This window comes from Dendrobates tinctorius, unplaced genomic scaffold (genome assembly GCF_039654945.1).
Source record: "Dendrobates tinctorius isolate UK_male_01 unplaced genomic scaffold, ASM3965494v1 ptg000039l, whole genome shotgun sequence".
In the NCBI taxonomy this organism is placed as follows: Eukaryota; Metazoa; Chordata; class Amphibia; order Anura; family Dendrobatidae; genus Dendrobates; species Dendrobates tinctorius.
The window spans coordinates 17,018,995-17,044,156 of NW_027361707.1; the positions used below are offsets into that span (position 1 = coordinate 17,018,995).

Genomic DNA, 25,162 nt, shown 5'->3' on the forward strand with positions numbered 1-25,162 from the left:
CTGCCGCAGAAGATGATGTATTAGCGGCGGCGATCCTGCCGACTACGCCAAGTGTAGGGTCGGTGGGCCGGGCTGGGGGGGTGGTCCCTCTTTATGCCGCGCAGAGACGAAACAGAGACAAGATGGAGGCAAGTTCTGGGTGCAACAGGTCCAAGTTTATTCACGCTCGCCGTCCGCCTGACGGCCTCAAAAGCACACTGTACTTCCTTCAACTCACGGCCCTCCGTTTCCAGGGCCACTTCTCACACACCGTACGTTACACTGGGGGACGTGTATGCACACACCGTCCCCTCTTCACTCGTCGACGCTCCTGACAGGTCCATCACTGTGGCCGCCTTAGGCCCGTAAACCAACAGCGCTTCCACTGATCAGTCGTCGTGTCAAATACGGTGTCTCACACCCAGTGCCTCGTCCCTTCTGTGGTTCTTCCTGTCAGGACCAACCCCCTGACGTTCTCTCTCCTCAGTCCCCCTGGTTTAGACTCTCCTCACAGTGCACAGACTGCCGCAGTCCTCCTGTCACTGGAGCTCCCCCTGGGGAACTGGAACCTTCTGGAACCCTCCTTCAGTATTTATAGCTCTCCCGCTCCCCTGTCACTGTAACCCTGCCCCCCATGACCAACGGTTTCTAAAGCCCTAAGCTGTTGTCAAGTCCTTTGCTCACACTCCTCCCTGCCATCTAATGGTCAACACAAGGTACTGCACGTCCACTACACTTTCCTAGCTGTTTCCCCACTGTAATAACTGACAACTACCTACACTGTGCAAACCTTTCCTTCTTCACTCTGACTAGTCCGTCCGTCCGTCAGGTCACCTTCCCTACAACAGCTCCAGTCATTGGATCTTGTTGTACTAGTAACCACTTGACATGCCTTTTTTACACCCTACCAGTCATAGTCAGTCACATGGCACTAGTACCTCTAAGCCGTGCACTCACTGCTGGAGTCAGCGCCCAATGTGACTCTTTTAGTGACCCACATGGCTCTAGCACCTACTTTTACTGATTTAATGTAGCTTTAGCAGTATATGTTAGTACCACTCAGTGACACAGCTATTGCCCCAGCCTCTCCCAGTATACCCTTTCAATGCCCATGTAGTCATTAGTTGTCCTCATGGCCTTCATAGCCTTACGCAGTGCATACAAGGCTTTAGCAGCCCTTTAAGTGCCTCATGTGACCCTAAATAATCCAGTCAGTGCCCCACATTGACATAGTAGACCCAGTCAGTGGCCCACCACCTTCGGTCAATGCCCCACAGGATCAAGCACTTCCGGCCAGAAAACCATCCCTGGAACTAGCATTTCCAGTCAGTGCCCCTTGTTGCCACAGTAAATGCCCACATTGCCCTAGATGCTATAGACAGTGCCCCACAAGGACCCCATGTGAATGCATGTAACATACGTTACTATATACTAGTGATATTTATAGAATAATATCTCTTTAATGTTTTATATATTATCACATCTAAATATACAGCCATGGCTGATAGTGTTGGCACACTTGAAATTGTTCCAGAAAATTACCATATTTTTCAGACTAGAAGACACACTTTTTATCTCCAAAACTTTGGAGGAAAATGGGGGATGCGTTTTATAGTCCAGATGTGCCTGCTGCGGATGGGGGGGTGGTGGAGCAGCAGTGGCGAATGAGCGGGTCACAGGAAGCAGGAATCAGCAACTGCGGCTAGAGCCTGTTAACACTGTAAAAGATAAAAGAATATTCACTGCTCTCCGAGCCCAAAATCCCTCCCACCTCTATGCACTGTAGCCAGCGCCGAGAGGTGGGAGGGACTATGGGTGTGTGGAGCAGTACATATTCATTTATCTTTAAGAGCAGACACATTGTTAGCAGCAGCCGCTGGCTCCTGCAGCGACTGGGCGATCACATGTGCTCACTAATAAAGAGGATGAATATTCACTGCTCCCCACGCCCAGTGCAGAGCAGTGAATATTCATTCTCTTTAGTAGCGGGCACATGTGATCGCCCAGCCACTTCAGGAACTGCAGCTGCAGCTAACCATGTGCCTGCTATTAAAGAAGATGAATATTCACTGCTTCACACACTCATAGTCCTAGCCCTGGGGAGCAGTGAGTATTCCGGCAGCTGTCCTTGGCTTGTAAGCAGCGCATGACATCCCTGCCATGCGTTGTTCAGAAACATAAATCAGCTGCTGGCATCAGAATAGGACACTGGATGGAGCACAGAGAAGGTGAGTAGAATGGTTTGGGTTATTTTTATATTTTTCTGATAGCCGGGTAAACCAGTATGGGGATGAGGGGGCCATATATACTAGGATGGGGATGAGGGGACCATGTATACCAAGACAGGGATGAGGGGACCATGTATACCAAGACAGGGATGAGGGGGCCATGTATACCAAGATGGGGATGAGGGGACCATATATACCAAGATGGGGATGAGGGGACCATATATACCAAGATGGGGATGAGGGGACCATGCATACCAAGATGGGGATGAGGGGGCAATGAATACAAAGGTGAGGATGAGGGGACCATATAAACAAGGATGGGGATGAGGGTGTCATGGACATGGTTTGTGGAACCACTGTGCCACGGACCGTGGAGGGGCATGACTAAGCGAACACCTGACTGTTCACTAGAGCCTCTGATGGTGAGGTTAGACTTGGTTGCCAAAGAACGCCAGGTGCAACTCCAAGACAGACCAATGGACGCGCAGCAGCTGGACCCAGAGGACAAACTGGAGGCAGCGGCTGGCAGGGTTTGAATTAGAATGCAGCAGACAGTTCACATGCGAGTGCAAAGGAAGAGTTCGCATCAGAGTGCAGCAGAGTTCACACCTGGTGCAGCGGACAGGGTTTGTATCAGAGTGCAGCGGGCAGGATCTGCAGCTGAGTACAGCAGGCAGGATCTGCAGTAGAGTGCAATAGGCAGAATCTGCAGTAGAGTGCAGCAGGGACTGGTATTCAACCTTACACAACTTAGACTGCGAAACAGGAAGGTTGCTCAGGCATCTCCCCAGTGGGGATGAAGCAATATATATATATATACATAATCTCCTACAGCTATTGGCTGAGGAAGAAATAGCAAGTGAATGCGCTGACCCTTTTAGAGCTTTAAGAGTGCGGGAGTGCACGAGCGTATGCCCTAAGGAGAAGGCTAAAGGACCGGTTGGAAGCTTTTAGAGCATGGGGAAGAACTGACTGCAGAACGGTTGAGTGAAGAGACAAGCCGCGGACCCTGCCTGTCAGAGCAGGACTCCGGCGTGGTGCTAACAGAGGGGGCCATGTAAATGAGGTTGAGGGGACCATACAGCTCTGGCAAAAATTAAGAGACCACTGCAAAATTTTCAGTGTGTCTGATTTTTCTCTTTATAGGTATATTTTTGAGTAAAATGTAAATTGCTCTTTTATTCTATAAACTACTGACAACATGTCTCCGAATTTCCAAGCAATAAATTTTATATGTATTTTCAGAAAATGAGAAATGTTCAAAATAAAAAATGCACTGCTTGCAGACCTCAAGTAATACTAAGAAAACAAGTTCATAATCATGTAGAAACAACAATACTAATGTTTTAACTCAGGAAGAGTTCAGAAATCAATATTTTGTGGAATAACCATGATTTTTAATCACAGCTTTCATTCGTCTTGGCATGCTTTCCACCAGTCTTTCACACTGCTTTTGGATGACCTTATGCCACTCCTGGTGCAAAAATGTAAGCAGTTCTTCTTTGTTTGATAGCTTGTGACTATCCATCTTCCTTTTGATTACATTCCAGAGGTTTTAATGGGGTTTAGGTCTGGAGATTGGGCTGGCCATGACAGGGATTTGATGTGGTGGTCCTTCATCCACATATTGATTGACCTAGCTATGTGGCATGGTGCATTGTCCTGCTGGAAAAAACAGTCCTCAGAGTTGGGGAACATTGCCTGTGCAGAAAGGAATCAACTGTTTTTCCAGATAAGCTTGTATACGGTTTGATGCATACGTCCTTCGCAAAGATTAACCTGCCCAATTCCAGCCTTGCCGAGGTATCCCTAGATCTTCACCGATCCTCCACCAAATTTCACAGTAGGTGCAAGACACTGTGGCTTGTATGCCTCTCCAGGTCTCCGTCTAATCATTAGACGACCAGGTGTTGGGCAAAGTTGAAAATTAGACTCATCAGAGAAGATTACCTTACTCCAGTCCTCTATGGTTCAATCCTTATGGTCTTTGGCAAACTTCAGCCTGGCTCTCCTTTGCTTCTCTTTGATGAAAGGCTTTTTTCTAGATTTACATGACTTGAACCCTGCCTCTAGGAGCCTGTTACAAACTGTTCTTGCCGTGAACTTCACCCCAGCTGCCATTTGCCATTCCTTTTGTAGGTCACTTGATGTCATTCTGCGGTTGCTGAGTGACATTCAAATAAGATGACGGTCATCCCAATCAGTGGAGAGTCGTTTTCGCCCTCTGCCGGTCTGTAGCTTTGTTGTCCCCAATGTCTGCTGCTTGACCTTGTAATGGACTGCCGTCTTAGAAATTTTAAGGATGGAGGCAACATGATGCTCACTGTATCCCTCTGCTAGTATAGACAGAATTGAGCCCTGCTTTTCCTCACCCAAGACTTTTCTTTTCAACTCCTTTTGCATGGTTAAAAGTTATTTTTTCATTCCAATTACTTTTGGGATATTACTAGCACTTGTTTTGCCATCCAGCTTGTCCTATTACAAGAGGACTGTGAGGATTGTGAACACCACAGCAGAGTTTTTTATACTTTTCTTCTAAGATCTGGTTCAGGTGATCACCTAATCAGAAGCACATTAAGTAGAATGAGGTGTACTCTGGTTGGAATTCAACTGACACTGCAATGGAATGGCTGTCAGATTTGTAGAGAAGCTGATTTTTACAAAACAGCAGGGGTCTCTTAATTTTTGACAGCGCTGTATATACCATGGTGGGGATGAGGGGACCATGCATACCAAGATGGGGATGAGGGGGCCATGTATACAAGGATGAGGATGATGGGACTGTGTATACCAGAATGGGAATAAGGGGACAATGTATACCAGGATAGGGATGAAGGGGCCATGTATAGCTGTATTGGTGACATATATATATATACCAGGATGGGGGATTGTAGTACATAATTGGGTGACATTACCCCTCAAGGAGTGTCAGAAGCCGTCCCCCCCCCATAACAGTGCGTCATGACCACATTTTTTGCTTCAATTTTATTTTCTATTTTCCTCCTCTAAAATGTTGGTGCATCTTGTGATCTGGTGCATCTTATAGTCCAAATAATACAGAAAGAATTACTCCCTAAAAATTATTGCTATTACTCTTTTTGTTGTACACATGTTTGTTTCCTTTGTGTTTATTCTAACAACACAAAAAAACAGAGAAAAAAATGTAAACTGGACATAATTTCACAGATAACTCCAAAAATGGGCCGGACAAAATTGTTGGCACTGTCAACTTAATATTTGGTTGCACACCCATTGGAATAAATAACTGCAATGAATTGCTTCAAATATCCATAAACATGCTTCTTACACCTCTCAACTGGAATTTTGGACCACTCTTCTTTTACAAACTGCTCCATGTCTCTCCTGGAAGGGTGCCAATTTGAAGGGGGCCTTCTCTCAACAGCAGTTTTAAGATCTTTCCACAGGTGTTCAGTGGGATTTAGATCCGGACTCATTGCTGGCCACTTCAGAACTCTCCAGTGCTTTGTTTCCATCCATTTCTGGGTGCTTCTTGAAATTTGTTTGGGGATTATTGTTCTGCAAAAAGATCATGACCTAGGATGCAAACCCAGCTTTCTGGCAGTACATTGCGACCCAAAATCCTTTAGTAATCTTCAGATTTCATCATGTTTTGCATATATTCAAGGCACCCAGTGCTAGAGACAGCAAAACAACCCCAAAAATGTCTTTGAACCTCCACTATATTTCACTGTAGGTTCTGTGTTATTTTCTTTGCAGGCCTTATTCCATATTTGGATATATATTAGTAGTGTAGCTTTTTTATGTCTCTGTCTCACAAGTGGGGTTCTACTCAGTCTCATGTCATAGCGTTTCATTTTATTCAACTGTTGATGAATAGTAATCGCTGACAGTGATGCACCCTGAGCCTGCAGGACAGCTTTAATTTCTTGGGAACTTGATTGGGTCTGTGCATCCACCAACTGGACTGTGCTGCAACCTTTCATCAATTTATCTCTGCCATCCACGTACAGGGAGATTATCTACAGTGTCATGGGTTGTAAACTTCTTGATTATGTTGCGCACTGTGGACATAAGAACATCAAGATCTCTGGAGATATTCTTATCACCTTGAGATTGTTAATATTGTTCAACATTTTTGGTTCTCAAGTTCTCAGTCAGTTCTCGCCTCCTCTTTCTGTTCTCCATTCTTAGTGTGGAGCACACACACAGACACACAATGCAAAGATTGAGTCAACTCCCCTTTTTATCTGGTTTCAGGTGTGATTTTCCTATTGTCCACACCTGTCTCTTGCCACAGGTGAATTTGAACGAGCATCACATGTTTGAAACAAAGTTATTTACCCACAGTTTTGGAAAGGTTCCAACAATTCTATCCAGCCTATGTCCAATTTGAATTTTCTGTGTTTCTTTTGTGTTGTTCCAATACACACAAAGGAAATAAACATGTATAACAAAACATGTGTAATTGCAATAATTTTCTGAAAGAAAGACTTCATTTTCTTGAGCAATTTCAAGGGCGCTAATACATTCGGCCATGACTGTAGGTGTCTAATATGATCTTGACCTATACATTGAGGTTTCTACATTCTGCGAGTATCCTCATCTGTGGGTTTAACTTGCCATGTCCAGGAAACGACTGGACGCCAGACTGAGCGCTCCAGGGCTATTCAGTGCAGTGACTTCAATTAAACAGAGGTCAATGTCTGCTTGTATTTTATGTGCAGAAAAAAATGAACCCTTCTTGTTGTAGATATCAGTTTAATGTAAAAATCTCTATGACATAAAAATACAAGGGTTACTTTATCAAGTGAATTATAGAAAATCTGTAATCTGTGTTAATAATGTAACTATGAAATATCATCCACCATCCACTATAAGATGATAATAGTGACACTGGTAACATGAGCTCCTATAGACAAGCCATGGGCATTAGAGGCGTATTCCCATCTCCAAGATCCTAACACAGTATGTATTAGGTGCAATAAAAACAATAGTAAATACCTCCAATTAGAAATGTATAGTTCTTCTGATTCGCTATGAGGCTTACCCCATGTGCAAGGCATTGCAGTAGCTTAGGTATCCATGGTTATGACCACACATATAGTGACAGTTAGTTAGCTCTTGTTGATCGTAACCATGAATACCCAAGCTACTGCAATGCCCTGCACATGGGGTAAGCGACAAAGCAAATCAGAAGAACTTTACTACATTTCTAATTGGAAGTACCGTATTTGTTAAAGGGAACCTGCGCATGCCCAAGATTCCCAGCCCCGCAGTGTGAATAAATCAGAAGAGACTGCGGGGTGGGATCTCAGGCCGCGCGTCCATGCAGGCGCCATAAGGAAGACATCATGTGATGTCAGTGGACGGGCAGCGCTAACTGCGCATGCCCAAGAAAAAAGATTGCAGCGCAGGCGCCAGGAAAATAAATGAACGCTGAGGAGGCGGCGCCAAGAGGAAAGGAGGAAATGACTGATGGATGTGAGGCGTCTGTGTCCGGGGGGAAAGACCTGCCCCCGGACAAACTACAGGTATGACGGACAAATTATAAAAACGATTGTTTCAGGGGTGAAAAGGACGCCAAATAGAAGAGCCACCTTGCCAGAATACAACATTAGTGCTGCACAAGGTGGCTCTTTTAGTTAAAAACACCTGGGGGGGTGACAGGTTCCTTTTAATACTATTATTACACCTACTGCATTTTGGCATAGGATATTGGAGATGTGAATACTCCTTTAAATTATTGGAGCCGATTGATCATTTGTGGAGGGTTCTTTAAATGATTTTTATTTTTGTTTTAGCTTGGAATTTACTGATGTTGATTTCTCCAAATTCATCAAAATAGTGCATGCGGTTCATGAATTTTGCGCAAAGTCAAAAATGGGCTGTTTTTGCAACTTTTTGAGTAATCTTTTTCAAAATACAGCATTAAAATTGTACATTTTGCTTTACGTGCATAAAACCACTCCAGGTGGGTACTGGAGTAGAGAAAAAAGTTGTAACTGATGAATCGGGCACAAATATCTGAAAATCCCAAACTCCATCCACAATGGCAAACATAAGAAAATATAATAGGTGAGCACATGTAAAATACACTTTAAAAAAGGCACAAACTACAAGAATAAATAGGTACATATGAAATACAAGCGAAAAATACCAAAAACTAGACGGGAAAAAATAATGAACCAGGGCCGTAATGTTTGAATTGATTTGAAATTCTTCTTTTTTTTTGCCACAGTTCGACTGTATTCATGGGTTAATGTAGATAAGTGCCTAAGTGGAAGGATTGGCTACTGCCAACAAGTGCTCAATGTACAGTGAAGAAAAACAAAGAAACATACAAAGAATTTGAGTTTTTATTCAATAGTCGTTTAGACAAAGAATTCGAACCAATTAAATACACAATACACAATAGATAGCTGTCAACGGACTGATGGTTCCACCACTCGTTTTTTTGGCAGCTGCCTCATCCTACTTCTTCATACACAGGAGTGTTCACTCGCCGAGCGCTCCTGTATTCTCTATTGCTATATTCATTCAGGGACTTATCAAGCCAAGAACAGTTTGACTTTAATGGAAGTCTTCAAACAGAGGATGGACAGACATCTGTCTGAGATGGATTAGTGAATTCTGCAATGAGCAGGGAGTTGGACACGAACGGAGGTCCCTTCCAACTCTAACATTCTATGATTCAGTCCGAAATTGTATATTCCGGATGCTTATCATCTGTCGTGGAAGAGTCTGGAGGACACCAAACACATTAGACTATAGACCCCAGCAATATCAATGGATTTGGCCAATTTTAGTTAAATGTGTTAATGAATTAACTGATTTTTTCAATTCTAGTAATGTGATCACTTTTGCCAATGATAAATATAGTATTACTCCTAATGATGGTCATCAAATATTAGAGGAAATGCAACCAGTTGTACTGTCAAGAAACCAAGCTCTATCATCCATTGGCATAGACTTGTGTCAACCTACATAAGATAGGCTTGTTTCATTATGTCCAAGTAAGGACCTTAGCTCAACAGCTATATAGGCATATATTACACTGCTCACTTCAGGTCAGTAGATCTGTGGCCTGTCCAGCCTTCTTGGACCTTACTTGATCCGTGAAAGTCGGATATGTGAAGGTGAAGTCGTTCTTAGTTTCTGAAGGTGGGAGGCTGTAGTGCAGCTGTAAATTATCTCTTGGCCAAAATTTTTGCTGGCTAAATCAGCCAAAAGTCCCTAAAGAAAAAAACTTATTCAACTGATATTTGTCAACACCAAGTATGATTGTTGATCATCATGTTATTTCAGAATCTGGAAAAACCAAGGTCTTTATCACTGTTCATGACAGTGTGGAAATGAGGCAGTGACCCAAGATAGTTCAACTCAAATGTCTTTATTTTCGCAACTTACGAAAATAAACTCAAACGTTATCCTCAGGTTCGCAGCCGGGCCGTCCGTATCAATCCGTTGTCTTGGGTGACTGCGCCACCGTGTAACTCGTGGGTGCGGCAATCGCTTTGCTCTCTCTTGCTTTGGTCTGTGTTCAGTCTCGCACAGACATGACATATGCACAACTAATGCTCTGCTGCTTGCAAAATCAATACTGAAACACCCAAACCCTAACTAAAAGTTTAAATGGGAATTGTGCCACTCCAAAGACCTGAAGTAGAGGGAGAGATCCGTCCCACTAACTTCCTACAGATCTCTCCAAAAAGAAAGTCCATGTCAGGTTTTCCTAAATGTGGCTTGGTCAAATAGCTTGACCAAGTCCACACTCTCTTTTACTTTGCATTGTAACCACAGCTGTGGCTGAAATCACAATGCTCTCCAGTGGGTTCAGTTTGTTTTTGTGCATATTCTGGGGGACACGTAACAACCCTCGTTTATGATCCCCCTCACTGCCTCACACTGTACATTACTATCGATCATAGAAGAAGAAGATGAAACAGAAGACACAAGAATTAAGGTTTTTAACTTTCCAAGAACTCGAAAGCTTCAAAGTAATATATTGTGCCTTTGAGTTCGTGGCAGGAGACCCACAGCAGATCATGACATGGTGGTCCTTACTTGGAGTTTTTTTTTAAATTCAGTGTTCAAAACCAGCATTAGTTTTTAAAGGTGGGGGGCTTTGGGACAAGTATCATATATTTCTTGGCCAAATATCTCTTTGGCCAAAAGTCTTTTTAAAATGTAACCTATTTAGATATCAGTCAAGGTGTAATTGTTGATCATCATGTTTGCTTCAGAATCTGGAAGGTCTTTATCATCATAAATTACTAGTGATCTTAGACGAACAAGATGAAACAGAAGAGATGTGAATAAAGGATCTTAACTTTCCAAGAACTCAGCAACTTCATAAAAAAATATATTATGCCTTTGAGTTCAGTGCAGGAGACAAGTCGAGACATGATGGTCCTTTCTTGAACCGGGAAAGTCGAATGTTTGTAACCAGCGTTTGTTTTTGAACGTGAAGGGTTATGGAACAAGCATCAATTATCGTTTGGTTAAATCAGCCAAAAGTCACTAAAGATATCTGTCAACAATAGGTATGATCTTTGATCTTTGATCATCATGTTGCTTCAGAATTTGTAAATATAAAGGGTCTTTAACAGCACTCATTAGTGGTGATCATAGAAGAACGAGATGAAATGGACGAGACTGGAATGAAGGTTCTTAACTTTCCAAGAACACTTCATCTGCCAAACCTCCTCTTTTAATTACGGATGAAAAATGCCTTGTTATTTGTTTACCATCTTCCGTGGGCTAAGTGGAATTGCTAATTGTAACACGCATAGCTGACTAAGCATGAAGGAGACAGTCTTTGGTTTAATATCAGTCTAAGCAGCACCGAGTCCATATCATAACTAATTAAAGGATTTAAATTGGATGTTGGAACGTTGTCAGTACTATACATAACAAACATTCCTTGAATGTGCTGCTCAAGAAAAATCTAAATATATTTGCTTTAAGCAAAACATGGCCGGTAATTAGAAAATCCAGTGAGCAATTCCATCCCGTGAGCTACCAGCGCCTTGATGTATTTGCTTTCAGCCTTTCCAGTGACTTTCTTTAGTGTGCAAAAGGCCATGACTATTGCCTAAAAATGGGAACTCTGAAAAATAAACATAAAGTGAATTAATCAATTGGTATGTACCAGTTTCTGGTGTATATTGCACCAAAGATGAAATGAGTTAACAAATAAAAAATCTTTATATACTGGTTGGAAATAGTGATGAGCGAGTATACTCGTTACTCGGTTATCTTCGAGTATTTGGATGTACTCGGAGATTTAGTTTCTGTCGCCGTAGCTGTATGATTTGCGGCTGCTAGCCAGCCTAAATATATGTGGGGATTGCCTGTGTGTTATGAAACCCCCACATGTTTTCAGGCTGGCTAGCAGCTGCAAATCATACAGCTACGGCGACAGAAACTAAATCTCCGAGTACATCCAAATACTCGGAGATCACCCGAGCATGCTCGGGAAATCTCGAGTAATGAGTATACTCGCTCATCACTAGTTGGAAATCCTTTAAGCTGTCCACTACTTTTATATTGATGGCCTATCCTTAGGATAGGTCATCAATGTCTGATCAGCTGGTGGTCAACACATGGCGCCCCCGCTGATCTGCTGTTATCGGTGTCAGCTGCGGCTGGCCGGAAATACTCACTTGCCGAGCTGCTCTGTCTACTTTTACTGGTCGGGGCTTGGTAATACACATCCGCCTCCTATTCAAATCAATAGGAGGATGTGCAGTATCCCGCGGCAGGCACTACATGTAGATGGGGCGGCTCGGTAAGTGAGTGCTTCCAGCCAGTGTCCGGTACTGGTAATAGCTGATTGGTGGGGTCACCGGGTGTCGGTCACCGGCCGATCAGATATTGATGATCTATACTAAGGATAGGCCATAAATATAAAAGTAGTGGGCAATCTCTTTAACCATATTCTAGAAAATACAGATTTAAAGGGGTTTTCCACTTTTAGATAAGTGGACCCCAAATGCTCTAAAATAGCAAACAAAGAAAGTACACACCCTCCCCATATTCAGTGTCAACTTCCTGACGCTATTCGGGTTTCGGTGTTTTGCCTGCAGAAGTACTGAGCATGCGCGAGTGGAGATTGCAATGCGCACGTGGGAAATATGGACGAGAACTATGGAAATTACCTGAAATATTGCGTACAGCGGCCAAGAAGGGGTGGAGGGAAGGAGCAAAAACACCACCCATCGGATCGGCCAAACAAATTTACATACAGCGCGAAAATGAGGTGACATATTCCCTTTAATGCCATAATCTAATATTTTTTTTCCTTTTTGATGATTTTTTGTTTTTAGAATTCCAGTGCATGCTGGGATACTTAAACGAAGCGTAAACAGGGGGCGGAGGCTGCGGTCACTGTCACAGCTCCTGCCCCCTCCCTCCTCGCACTCAGACTAAAACTACATTTGTCTGCACAAGTCCTTACCGAGATAGAACATGACAGTTGGTTCTATGGACCTTGCCGTAGAATGTCTAGCTCCTCCCACCATATAATTTCAAAATCACCAACTGTCATCTCCTTTTTTAGCAATGGAAAGATCTGTCTGCACGGAATTCAGATTTTACCCATAAGTTTAGAATGAAAGATCAGACCAGGAGGAGAAAGAAGCAGATTTCTCGGATAAGATATATGACAACGTTGCTTATTTTCATGTATACTATTGATTTTTGAAATAAAAATTACAATTATGGTTACTCTTTAAATTTTTTTATTAGCTTCAACTTATGTCTGCTCTAGCCACTACTTTTGTTTTTACACTCTTTTTCCCTGTGCAGCACATTTATCCTGGTAATAAAAAGCCAGATGATGTTCATGTCTTCATTTCCTGACATGACTAATTTAGCTTATTTTTCCGGTTGGAAGCATTGAACTTACTGATATATCATATGACAGTTCAACTTAGTGAGTTGGCATCTCAGTGATGGGTAGACGCACAGCTTACTGCACCGCTACCTCTCTCCCGGCATCACAACATTGCGCCATTGTTCACATCACCCGCTGTTATCACGGGGAGTTCCGGTCAATCCTTCCGTTGCTTCTCACGGTATACGGAGGCAGCAGCTGTGACAGCGTGAATGGGACTGAAAATATACTTTTTCTTACAAATATGAGTTGAGGAAAAAAAAATCAACAATGCTCAAATGTTTTTCAATTTGTTCCGCTTCGACTAGAAAAAATAAGGTTTATATATAACTTCTTGTGATGTGTACGGAGGAGTATAATACTCGGCATCTTGCAGAAAGGTTATTTTTGCTTGCTATGAAAAGATGTCACCTGCAGTTCCATTGAGATTTCGTTAAGGTTCACTGCATTAATCCATTACCGATCTCCTCGGGGGGGGGAGGGGGGGGGGCTCCAGATCTATATTCATTCCAGAGATGGTGCTGACTGCGAAAATGAATAGGAATATCAATGGCTAAAGAGATCAGGGCGCTGTTTACTATTCATTTATTGACCAATTAATATCACAATGAGTGGAATTGTAAAAGTTTAAACTAAGGGCACAGAATGGAAAAATGTAAAGATAAACCAGTGCAAACGGCTGAGCCAACCGGTTGTCCGAGATTCCAATAAAACAGAAACATGGCTGCTTGCTTCTAGAAATAGCACCACCATGTCTATGGACCCTGCCTGGTATTGCAGCTTAGCCCTATTCAGTTTAAAAGACAGGACAGTAGTAGTAGGCAGGATCGGACTGACCCACCGGAGAACAGGAGAATCCTCCGGTGGGCCCCCATGCAGGAGTAAGCCACCACCTTCTTGTATGAGCAGTACGCCAATGTCGGACTCCCTCCCATTGATGTGGGCTCCGGCGGTGAGCCCACATCTTTCTCGGCACATGTCAGCTGTTTTGAATAGCTGATATGTGCCGGGAGTCGCTACCCACCCGCAGCTATTAACCCATTAAATGCTGCTGTCAAACGCTGACAGTGCCATTTAACATGCGCTTCTGGCAATCTTGATGGGAATCTGCCCATCGGTGACCCTCGTCACGCGAGCGCGGGTCACCGATAGGTTGGCATGGCAACCAGAGGTTTCCTGGAGACCTCTTTGGTTGTCACTGCCGGCTTGCTGTGAGCGCCGGCCCAGTGGTCGGCACTCATAGCAAGTGAGTAATTCAGCTACATACAGGCGAACTGATCATCGCCTGTATGTAGCAGAGACGATCAGGTTATGGCAGCTTCTAGTCTCCCATGGAGACTATTGAAGCATTCCACATGTTAAAAAAAAATGTTTTAAAAATATTAAAAAAATATAAAAGTTCAAATTACCCCCACTTTCGCCACGTTCAAAATAAAAAAATTAAAAACAAATCAAACATATCTGGTATCGCCGTGTTCAGAATTCCCGGATCTATCAATAAAAAAAAGAATTAGCCTGATCGCTAAACGGCGTTGTGAGAAAAAAAACTCAAAACGCCAGAATTACGTTTTTTGATCGCCACAACATTGCATTAAAATGCAATAACGGGCGATCAAAAAATTGTATCTGTGCCACAATGGTATCAATAAAACCATCAGCTCGGCACGCAAAAAATAAGCCCTCACCCGACCCCAGATCACGAAAAATGAGATGCTACGTATATCAGAAAATGGCACAAATTTTTTATAAACAGAGATTGGAATTTTTCCCCCCCACTTAGATAAAAAAGAAGGTAGACATGTTTGAGGTCTATGAACTAGTAATGACCTTGAGAATCATAATGACAGTCCAGTTTTAGCATTTATTGAACCTAGTAAAAAAACAAACAAAAAACAAGTGTTGGATTTCACTTTTTTTGCAATTTCACCGCAATTGGAATTTTTTTCCAATTTTCTAGCACATGACATGGTAAAACCAGTGGTGTCCCACAAAAAACAAGCCCTCACATGGCCATTTTGACCAAAAAATAAAAAAAGTTATGACTCTGGGAAGAAGGGGAGCAAAAAATGAAAATGCAAAATGAAAAATACCTCTGGGTTAACAATCATCCCAGTTTATTGCTATAGAAATTTTGTAATGTCATTTTTGCATGTAGCTGAAAATTGGTGCCCTGGAATTGATGTCACTGGTGGACTCTTCACACCCCAGTCTGACACTGGTAATAGTCATTTTCAATACAAACTTAAAGGGGATGGTGATGATCTCAACTCCTACCCATATGCCCAATATATGAGACTGAACCTTTTGGGACCATTTCTATGAGCAGATATGCAGAAATGATATGCTGGAGCAGCTTCCGATTTACGGTTCATAACCCATCTAGTTATATGAATGACTGCTACAGTGGGGAAAAAAGTATTTAGTCAGCCACCAATTGTGCAAGTTCTTCCACTTAAAAAGATCAGAGAGGCCTGTAATTGACATCATAGGTAGACCACAACTATGAGAGTCAAAATGAGAAAACAAATCCAGAAAATCACCTTGTCTGATTTGGCATGATTTATTTTGCAAATTATGGTGGAAAATAAGTATTTGGTCATTAACAAAAGTTAATCTCAATATTTTGTTATATATCCTTTGTTGGCAATGACAAAGGTCAAATGTTTTCTGTAAGTCATCTCAAGGTTGGCGCACACTGTTGGTGGTATCTTGGCCCATTCCTCCATGCAGATCTCCTCTAGAGCAGTGATGTTTTGGGCCTGTTGCTGGGCATCATGGATTTTCAAATCCCTCCAAAGGTTTTCTACAGGGTTGAGATCTGGAGACTGGCTAGGCCACTCCAGGACCTTCAAATGCTTCTTACGAAGCCATTCCTTCATTACCCTGATGGTGTGCTTGGGATCATTATCATGCTGAAAGATCCATCCACGTTTCATCTTCAATGCAATTGCTGATGGAAGGAGGTTTGCACTCAAAATCTCACGATACATGGCCCCATTCATTCTTTCATGTACACGGATCAGTCGTCCTGGTCTCTTTGCAGAGAAACAGCCCCAAAGCATGTTCCCACCCCCATGCTTCACAGTAAGTATGGTGTTCTTTCGATGCAACTCAGCATTCTGTCTCCTCCAAACACGACAAGTTTTGTTTCTACCTAACAGTTTACTTTGGTTTCATCAGACGATACGACATTCTCCCAATACTCTTCAGGATAATCCAAATGCTCTCTAGGAAACTTCAGACGGGTCCGGACATATACTGGCTTAAGGTGGGGGACACGTCTGGCACTGCAGGATCTGAGTCCCTGGTGGCATGGTGTGTTACTGATGGTAGCCTTTGTTACGGTGGTCCCAGCTGTATGCAAGTCATTCATAAGGTCCCCCGCATGGTTCTGGGATTTTTGATCACCGTTCTTGTGATCATTTTGACTCCACGGGGTGAGCTCTTGCATGGAGCCTCAAATCGAGGGAGACTACCAGTGGACTTGTATGTCTGCCATTTTCTTATTATTGCTCCCACAGTTGATTTCATCACACCAAGCTTCTTGCCTATTGCAGATTCAGTCTTCCCAGCCTGGTGAAGGGCTACAATTTTGTTTCTGATGTCCTTTGACAGCGCTTTGGTCTTCACCATAGTGGAGTGTGACTGTTTGAGGTTGTGGACAGGTGTCTTTTATACTGATAACAAGTTCAAACGGGTGCCATTACTACAGGTAATGATTGGAGGACAGAAGAGCTTCTTAAAGAACAAGTTACAGGTTTGTGAGAGCCAGAAATCTTGAATGTTTTTAGGTGACCAAATACTTATTTTCCACCATAATTTGAAAAATAAATCTTGCCAAATCAGACAAGGTGATTTTCTGGATTTGTTTTCTCATTTTGACTATCATAATTGTGATCTACCTATGATGTCAATTACAGGCCTCTCTCACCTTTTTAAGTGGAAGAACTTGCACAATTGGTGGCTCACTAAATACTTTTTCCCCCACTGTATGTAACACTGCTTTCCATAACTTTTATTTTAATACTATATTTTTGGTTGGTCACCACTGTCCTTGGTAAAACAAGCTGCTTGGAGGCGTTATACTCACTAAAAAAAGTGTTTGACTATTGTAAAAAGTCTATTTAAAGTCAAAATCCCAACAAAAGAACAAAAGTTATGTTCTAGCATGTTCTAATAACCTGTAAAAAATATGATGAGTGAAGGTTGTTGTTCCTGACACCTGGCGATTGACATAATATGCCATCCAAGCCAAACCTTTTAATTCAAAGACCAAAGTCTAAACAAATAGTGTCTCTCAGATTCCCCATATGAATAAATGCTCAGATGGGATGCAGGTGTTCAAACTGATACCAGACAGGTTTGATGGCGACTTATCTTTCATGACAATCTAAGTATCACGGGTTTACCTCAACAGAGAGGAACCAGAAGGCCGCGCTGTCTGATTTCTCCTACTCCTGGCACTGACTAGAAGCACTTCACTTTCCTATTAAACAGTGCAGGTTTCTTCTAGCAATGCAAGGGTTAATCTGCTCAGTTGAGAGCTCCTGGAAGCTTACCTGCATTAATGGTCTCAGATGTTCACTGTTGTCCACTCCCCTCTGCTATATATACTGGCCTCTCTCAAGCAGGGTTGCCAGAGTTAGCTACATGCTGCATGGTTCAGGAGCTGTAGGAGTTTTTTGTTTCAGGAGTTGTTGGGTGGATTTATCTAAAGACTTGCTTGTTTTGGTTGTGCCCAAATCCTCTTCTTCTCCTTCTTTTGGTTATTTTCTTCCTTCACTCCCCGGTGTATACCTCTGTTGTTTGAGAGAGCATTTTTGTATGAGTGGTATTTTTCTTTATCCTTGTACATTTTCCCTTGTTTGTCTGGTTAGTGTACTTCCATACACTACTACACCACTCTTCCCTGAGTGGGGGGAGAGAACAGATTTATGGTGGATTCTGGAGCTCAGCTTGGTACGTGACCCCAACATCTACTCCATTGGAAGTAATCCGAGGAGCAGGTTTAGCTAGGACACCCCTGGCGCTAGGGACAGGGTAGGATCCCTGGCCTAAGGATATCCGACAACAAAATCTTGAATATAAGGATGTAGATGTTGAAATTAAAAAAAAAAAAAAAGTTAATCAGAAACATAAAAAAATAAATAACTAAAGGAAATATATAAATATTATCAATACATTCCTAAATACTTTTAAATAGCAAATCACAAATGGCAAATTTAATGTACTATAGTGATTACATCTCTAAATAAAGCAAGTGTGATTTACTAATTCAAGTATTTTTAAATATCATTTTAGTTATGGATTTATTTTTTTCTATTCCCAAAGAACTATTTTAATAATTTTAATTTGTCTGCTAATTTAAATCCAGGATTTTTAAGGCTATCGTTTTCTAAAATATTTACTCTGGTGTCTCGTCTCTTGTCTAGGCTCTTATCAACAAACTAAAGCTGTGATAGCCGAGCACTTGGGACATCGCAATAAACTCATCGACATTCTACAGAAAAAGCAAAAAAAAGAGCGCTGCAACTTTTTAGCTAGGGCTGAAGGGTCAGTAGATGCAGACCACTTTATAATGGTAAGACTTTGATCTTTAGACAAACTTTTAGGGTCCCGTTTCACATAGCGACGGACCAGCGATCCCGACAACGATGCGACCTGGTAAGGATCGCTGGTGCGTTGTCACACAGCAGCTTTTCTGAATGATTCCAGCCTGCGTCCCTGAGTTCTGCATCGCCAACGAGGTCGCTCATCGGGGTCAAACACAGCGATGCGTACTGGCCAGCGGGACGCCGACAATGAAAAAATGGCCCAGGACTTTCAAGCACGATAAGCGATATCCAGCGCGGGGGGCCGGTCGCCGCTATGTGTCACATGTAGCGAGATCACTGGTGAGATCGCTGTTGCATCACAAAATTGGTGACGCATCAGCGATCTCGCTAGCGAACTCGCTATGAGAGACGGGGCATATACTGTCGGTGTCCAGACCTGCTTTCTCGTCTCCCTGCACATATCCATGAGTTATAGTTTATGTCTTTGTCTGTACTGACCTGGAGTGCACTAGAGAAGAAGTGGAGATTGTTCTGTGTAGATTGCCTAATATACATTGAAATGGCAGCAAATATTTTTGTATCCTCATGTGCACTGAGCACGAGAGGGAAAACTTACAAAATTCCGAATTTGTCTGCGGTTTTAAAATACAAAATAATTTATTCCTGCAACATGGAGACATTTTTAGCTTATTTGTTTTCCAGGACCCTCCTCCCATTCCTAAATTCTACAGTATATTGTGCCATAACCAGTTCTCTAGATAGTATAATGTCCTCTTTGTGCCTTTCTTTTGTGCCCACACAGTAACACTACTCCCTCTGTGCCCCAACAGAGTAATAATGCTCCCTCTGTGCCTGCTTGGTAATTGTGCCCCCCTCTGTGCCTTCGTATAATAATAATGCCCCCTGTGCCTCCTTATACAGCCCCCGTATAGTTATAAGGTCCCCCTGTTACTCAATAAGGAATAATGCCCTGTGTGCCTCCTTATAATAATTTCCCATGTACTTCCTTAAAATAGTGCTGCCTTATACTAATGTCCTTCATTGCGACTCCTTATAATGTTCCCATGTTCCTCTTTATTAATGGTACTGCTCACTGTGCTTATAATAATGCTGCCCAATGTGCCTCCTTATTATAATGCCCCCACTATGCCTCTTTATACTAATGATTATACCCTTATTGTGCCCAGAAGACCATAAAATAAACTAATAATCACCTCACCTATCTTCAGTGCCACACAGTGATGAGCTCCTTCTTACTTCACTCTCCAGGATGGTGCAGATGTAGTGATATCATTGTGCCCTCAAAGTCCCCCCAATGCCAAGACCAGAATTACCATCAATATAAGAGACAAATAATACCGCCAGGAAATAGCCAAATATTTCTAGCATATACAGTAATGATAATACTGCCATACTGATCATTAACCAAATTATCATTAACACTAATATGACCACCAAATATTACGATGATATAATGGTGATATCTGGTTCAGAACAGTGCTCTGCAGACCATATATCTGTATACTGTACCAGTTCTCACCAGTGATGTTCTCATGGATCGTAGTCAATTGCTTTCCTTTTTCTTTTACCTTCTGCCCAGACAGCCACAACCCCTTCTTCCATCCATGCCTCATAACCACTATGAGAAAAGTGAAGTATTATAAAGTTGCTCAACTTTTTGTGTAGATTTTAACTGTGTTGTAAACTGTTCCTTTTACACTATCACTTACCCAGGAGTACCATAAACTTCTAGAAGATCAGAGAGAACTTCAGGGCGCACTAGAAGATGAAGAGGACTGTAAAGCCATTGATGCTGTTGCTGAACTCTGCAAGGTAATTTTTGATAATGCAAAAAATGAATAAATCCCCTCTAGATGCCACAATCCAGCCCTGCCTCATGATCTCTGCGTTCCCTTACCTGGTCACCTGCACAAAACTCTGTGACAAGAGCAGAGTCACAAGTGTAACTATAAGCTTCTGGGCACCAATGTGAAATCTCTTAACAGCTGCCTGGCGACATTATTATAAGATTATCCGGGCATTTAAGGTTAGTGACTGTTACGTTGTGACGATCTTCAGTAAGGAAGGGGGGCCTCAAACTGTACATGGAACTGGGACTCTTGAAGGTAGAGAGGCCTGAGTCTCCAACCTTACTATGCTCCTGTTAAACCCTGATCTGTCCTCTCCCCCACCCCATGAAGCATGGGACAGAAATGTAAGGTAAACAAGACCCAAAGACAAAACAGGAATAACAGAAAACTTCTATCATACAAAAGCACCAATAACAGGGAGAAGGATAGGTACAGAGAGGAATAAACTAAATGGGAATAGGGACCAGGAAATAAACACAGACATACCACAGCAAACCACAGAACACTACTGCAGCATCTCTACTCCAACTACTTAGCTTTAGCACGCAGCAAAAAAGACGAATCGTTCACCGTCAGGAACAAGAAAGTCTGGCCGTTTTTTATAGGACGAGGTAATGACCAAATCAGAAGCAGCTGAAATGGAGCTGCATGTTTCTGACCAGCATAAAAAGGGTTGTTAACTTCTTCAGCACCAGAGGAAACTAATTCCATTTAATATGGGACACAAATTACACCATCTCTAAAAAATAATCGTGATTCATTATCCGACATGACAGGCTATCTCCTGGTCTTCCAGGGGGATGTAACACCCTCGTGACAGTGACACTTTGTATAAGATGTTAGATTCATTGCACTCCTTCAGTCCCCATCTGTTCATTACTTTATATTGAACTAGCTGAAGAGCCCACCAGATTACTACCCCTTATATCCCACATCATCCAGTCAGTGCCACCGGACTACTACCACTAATATCCCACGTCAGCCAGAGCCACCGGACTACTACCCCTAATATCACACATCATCCCATCAGAACCACCGGACTACTACCACTAATGTCCCACATCATCCCGTCAGAGCCACTGGACAACTATCCTTAATATCCCACATCATCCCGTCAGAGTCACCGGACTGTTACCCCTAATATTCCACATAATCCCGTCAGCCAGAGCCACCGGAATACTACCCCTAATATGCCACATCATCCCGTCAGAGCCACCGGACTACTACCCCTAATATCCCACATCATCCCATCACAGCCACCGAACTACTACCCCTAATATCACACATCATCTCATCAGCCTGGGGTCAGATCCAGAGCACTGAGTGGAATGGTCCTAACTTCCATACCGGGGATCCCTTTAAGAGAGGCTTGGTTTAAGAAGCAGAGTGCCAAGAGGATTTGCCATGTCTTCCATACCAATGATCCCTTTAATTGAAGCCTGGGGTGAGAATCAGAGCGCTGAGGGATTTACCCTAACTTCCATACAGGAGATCCCTTTAAGAGGGAAGATGTGCCTATGGGATGGAGGATGTGTGATGGGAATATAGGCAGGGTGATTCTTTTCAGTCCTGTGCTCTTTGCTCCTTTCTGAGGGCAGACAATGGCTGGGAGCTTATGTTCCCGGAGATGCTAGATTTCTTCAAACCGGGTCACTGTCTGCTGAGGAGATGTGGAATGGTAAAACTGTTGAAATGAAAGATGCTTATTGATTGGTTGTGGCTATGTGGAGTGGGTATGGCTGATACACACTTACACTCATTTTTATATATATATATATATATATATATATATATATATATATATATATATATATTGTGGTGTAGTAACCACTGTGTCCGCTAGGGGGCGCTGTGTGGAGGTTCCAAGGGAGAGGATGAGTGGCAGAATCCTGAAGGATGGTTGTGTATCTCAAAGGGGGTGGCTTTGAGATGGAGACTTAGTGATGTGTATGTATTGATCAGCAATGATTTTGCTGAGGTGTTATTTCAAGGTATAAGGGAGAAGTCTCTAGGTAACTTGGGAGTTGGGTGGGCCAGCTACCTACAAACCCACCCAGGGGTGTGTCTGAAAAAGCCTGTGTTAAAAGGCTATGTGAGTGGGTGAAGGACCTATGATGAGGTCATAGTCACGTGCTCCAGTGGGCGTGGCTATAGACCATATAATGTGGCCAGGGTAGGTCACATGGGGGGGTGAATGCTGGGACCTGGTTGGTCCAGTGTGGAAGGTCCTGCAGAGATGGAGCTTCCTCCCAGACAGCACGTGTGAAGTGGCTGGGAGCAATGGCGATGTGTGCCTGAGAGTTCCCTGGAGGGAACGAACGTGTGCGGAATGCTGCAGCCGCATGAGGAACCCTGACGTGGGTGAGATAATTGTGAGGCTAAGTGAGCCTGCGTACTGGACATTGATAATAAGAGTGAAGCATTATAATAGATGCTATGCTGGTAATGCTATTAAGTGAACTTTCAGTTGCTGCTGTGGTTTATGAGGCGTGAATAAACCGCAAGGACTGTATGATTTGATGGAAAATCCGTGCCGGAACTGGTTTTTCTTCGCTGCAAGCGAGAATCCCCTAAGTAAATGACAGCGCTACCTCACAATATATATATATATTTATTTATTTTATTACTACCAGGTCGTTACTTCCTGTTGAGGCTTCTATGTCTGTTACTTAATGATAACTGTTCTATAGTGTCAAGTGCCTTTTCTCTTTTAACTGATAATTAACCCCTTAATGACCAGGTCTTAACAGGATTTAATGACTGATCTTTTGTTTTCTTGCATTTTTTTGCCTATTTTATGTATATACTAGCTGAAGAGCCTGGCATTGCCTGGGCATAGTAACCAACTGTGGTTAGTTATAACAAATTATAATGATTATATTGCACATAAAAACCATGCATCTAATCCTATCCTGTGTGATACTGACTGCTGAGCCGTGTATCTATTCCTATCCTGTGTGATACTGACTGTTGAGCCGTGTATCTAATCCTCTCCTGTGTGATACTGTCTGCTGAGCTGTGTATCTTTTCCTATCCTGTGTGTTACTGACTGCTGAGCTGTGTATCTAATCCTATCCTGTGTGTTACTGACTGCTGAGCCGTGTATCTAATCCTCTCCTGTGTGATACTGCCTGCTGAGCTGTGTATCTAATCCTATCCTGTGTGATACTGTGCTGAGCTGCATATCTAATCCTATCCTGTGTGATACTGACTGCTGAGCCATGTATCTAATCCTATCCTGTGTGATACTGGGCTCCCCCTGCAGTCTGTGTCAGAGGGTGGTCTGTGTTGGCATGGTAATAAATTGTGTTGTTTCCAGCTTTACAGAAGGACGATAACACCATAGAAATGATAAGAATAATAGGCCTCAGTTACCACAACTGTCTACAAAGAAAACTGTTGCTGATAGCAACCAATCACAGCTCATTTTTCATCTTGTAAACAGCTCTGGGACAGCGTGGCGAGTTTTGAGTGGTGACTTTTGTGTTTTGACTTTTATGTGACGAAATGTGTGCTGAGGGTGGTATATGTGTTGAAGCACATGGTAGTGTGTGGCGCATTTTGTGTGTGTGTTCATATCCCCGTGTATGGTGAGTATCCCATGTCAGGGCCCCACCTTAGCATCTGTACGCTATATACTCTTTAGCTCCATCGCTCTCATTCTTTAAGTCCCCCTTGTTCACATCTGGCAGCTGTCAATTTGCCTCCAACACTTTTCCTTTCACTTTTTCCCCATTATGTAGATAGGAGCAAAATTGTTTGGTGAATTGGAACGCGCGGGGTTAAAATTTCGCCTCACAACATAGCCTATGATGCTCTCGGGGTCCAGACGTGTGACTGTGCCAAATTTTGTGGCTGTAGCTGCGACGGTGCGGATGCCAATCCCGGACATACATATACATATTGAGCTTTATATATTAGATTACCTGTCTAGTAGTTTGAGGCCATGTTTTATATGAGAGAAAAGTCTTTTTTTTACATCTGTATGGGGGTTTAAATAAATTATTAAGTAATTTATAAAAAAAAATTGCTTTTGTTCAAGGAAAATGTGGAAAAAAGTTTGACTTTTTTTTGTTTACACTGTTAAGGAATTACACAAAATGATCAGTTAAATCACTTTATCATGTTATTATGGTCAGGTGGATGCCTCGTATGTGTAGTTTGTTTTATGTAAAATAGGTAGAATAAATATTTTACTAAATAATTGTTTTGAGCTTTTTTTTCGTAGCGGCCTAAAGATCAAAAGGATCAGGCATTTCAATTCCAACTGCCTGATCCATCACGCTCTAGATCAGGGTTCCCCAGCTCCAGTCCTCAAGGCCCACCAATAGGTCATGTTTTCAGGATTTCCTTAGTATTGCTCAGGTGATAATTGCTTCACCTGTGTAATACAAAGGAAATCCTGAAAGCATGACCTGTTGGTGGGCCTTGAGGACTGGAGCTGGGGAACCCTGCTTTAGAAGATCGTTTATCAGGGGAAAGTCGGAACACCCCATACACATCAAATTGGTAGATCCTGTTGTATAGGGGATTTTTGCAAATTGAAGCTTTTTGGGATGATTGGTCACATGTGATCCTCTCAGCGCTGTAATAAAGAAGTACTTCTAGTGCTGTGATCCTACTAATGTCCATACATTTCATATCTTCAAG

General features: G+C 42.6%; 1 protein-coding gene across 1 annotated transcript in view; it reads left to right on the plus strand.

Annotated features, from left to right (window-relative positions):
- EVC (EvC ciliary complex subunit 1) overlaps positions 1–25,162 on the plus strand; it is a 142,118-nt gene that overhangs the window by 83,564 nt on the left and 33,392 nt on the right. Inside the window, exons 10-11 of the mRNA XM_073574501.1 lie at positions 18,519–18,667; positions 20,376–20,474. Coding sequence (XP_073430602.1) covers positions 18,519–18,667; positions 20,376–20,474 — 248 coding nt within the window. The remainder of the gene's footprint in view (positions 1–18,518; positions 18,668–20,375; positions 20,475–25,162) is intronic.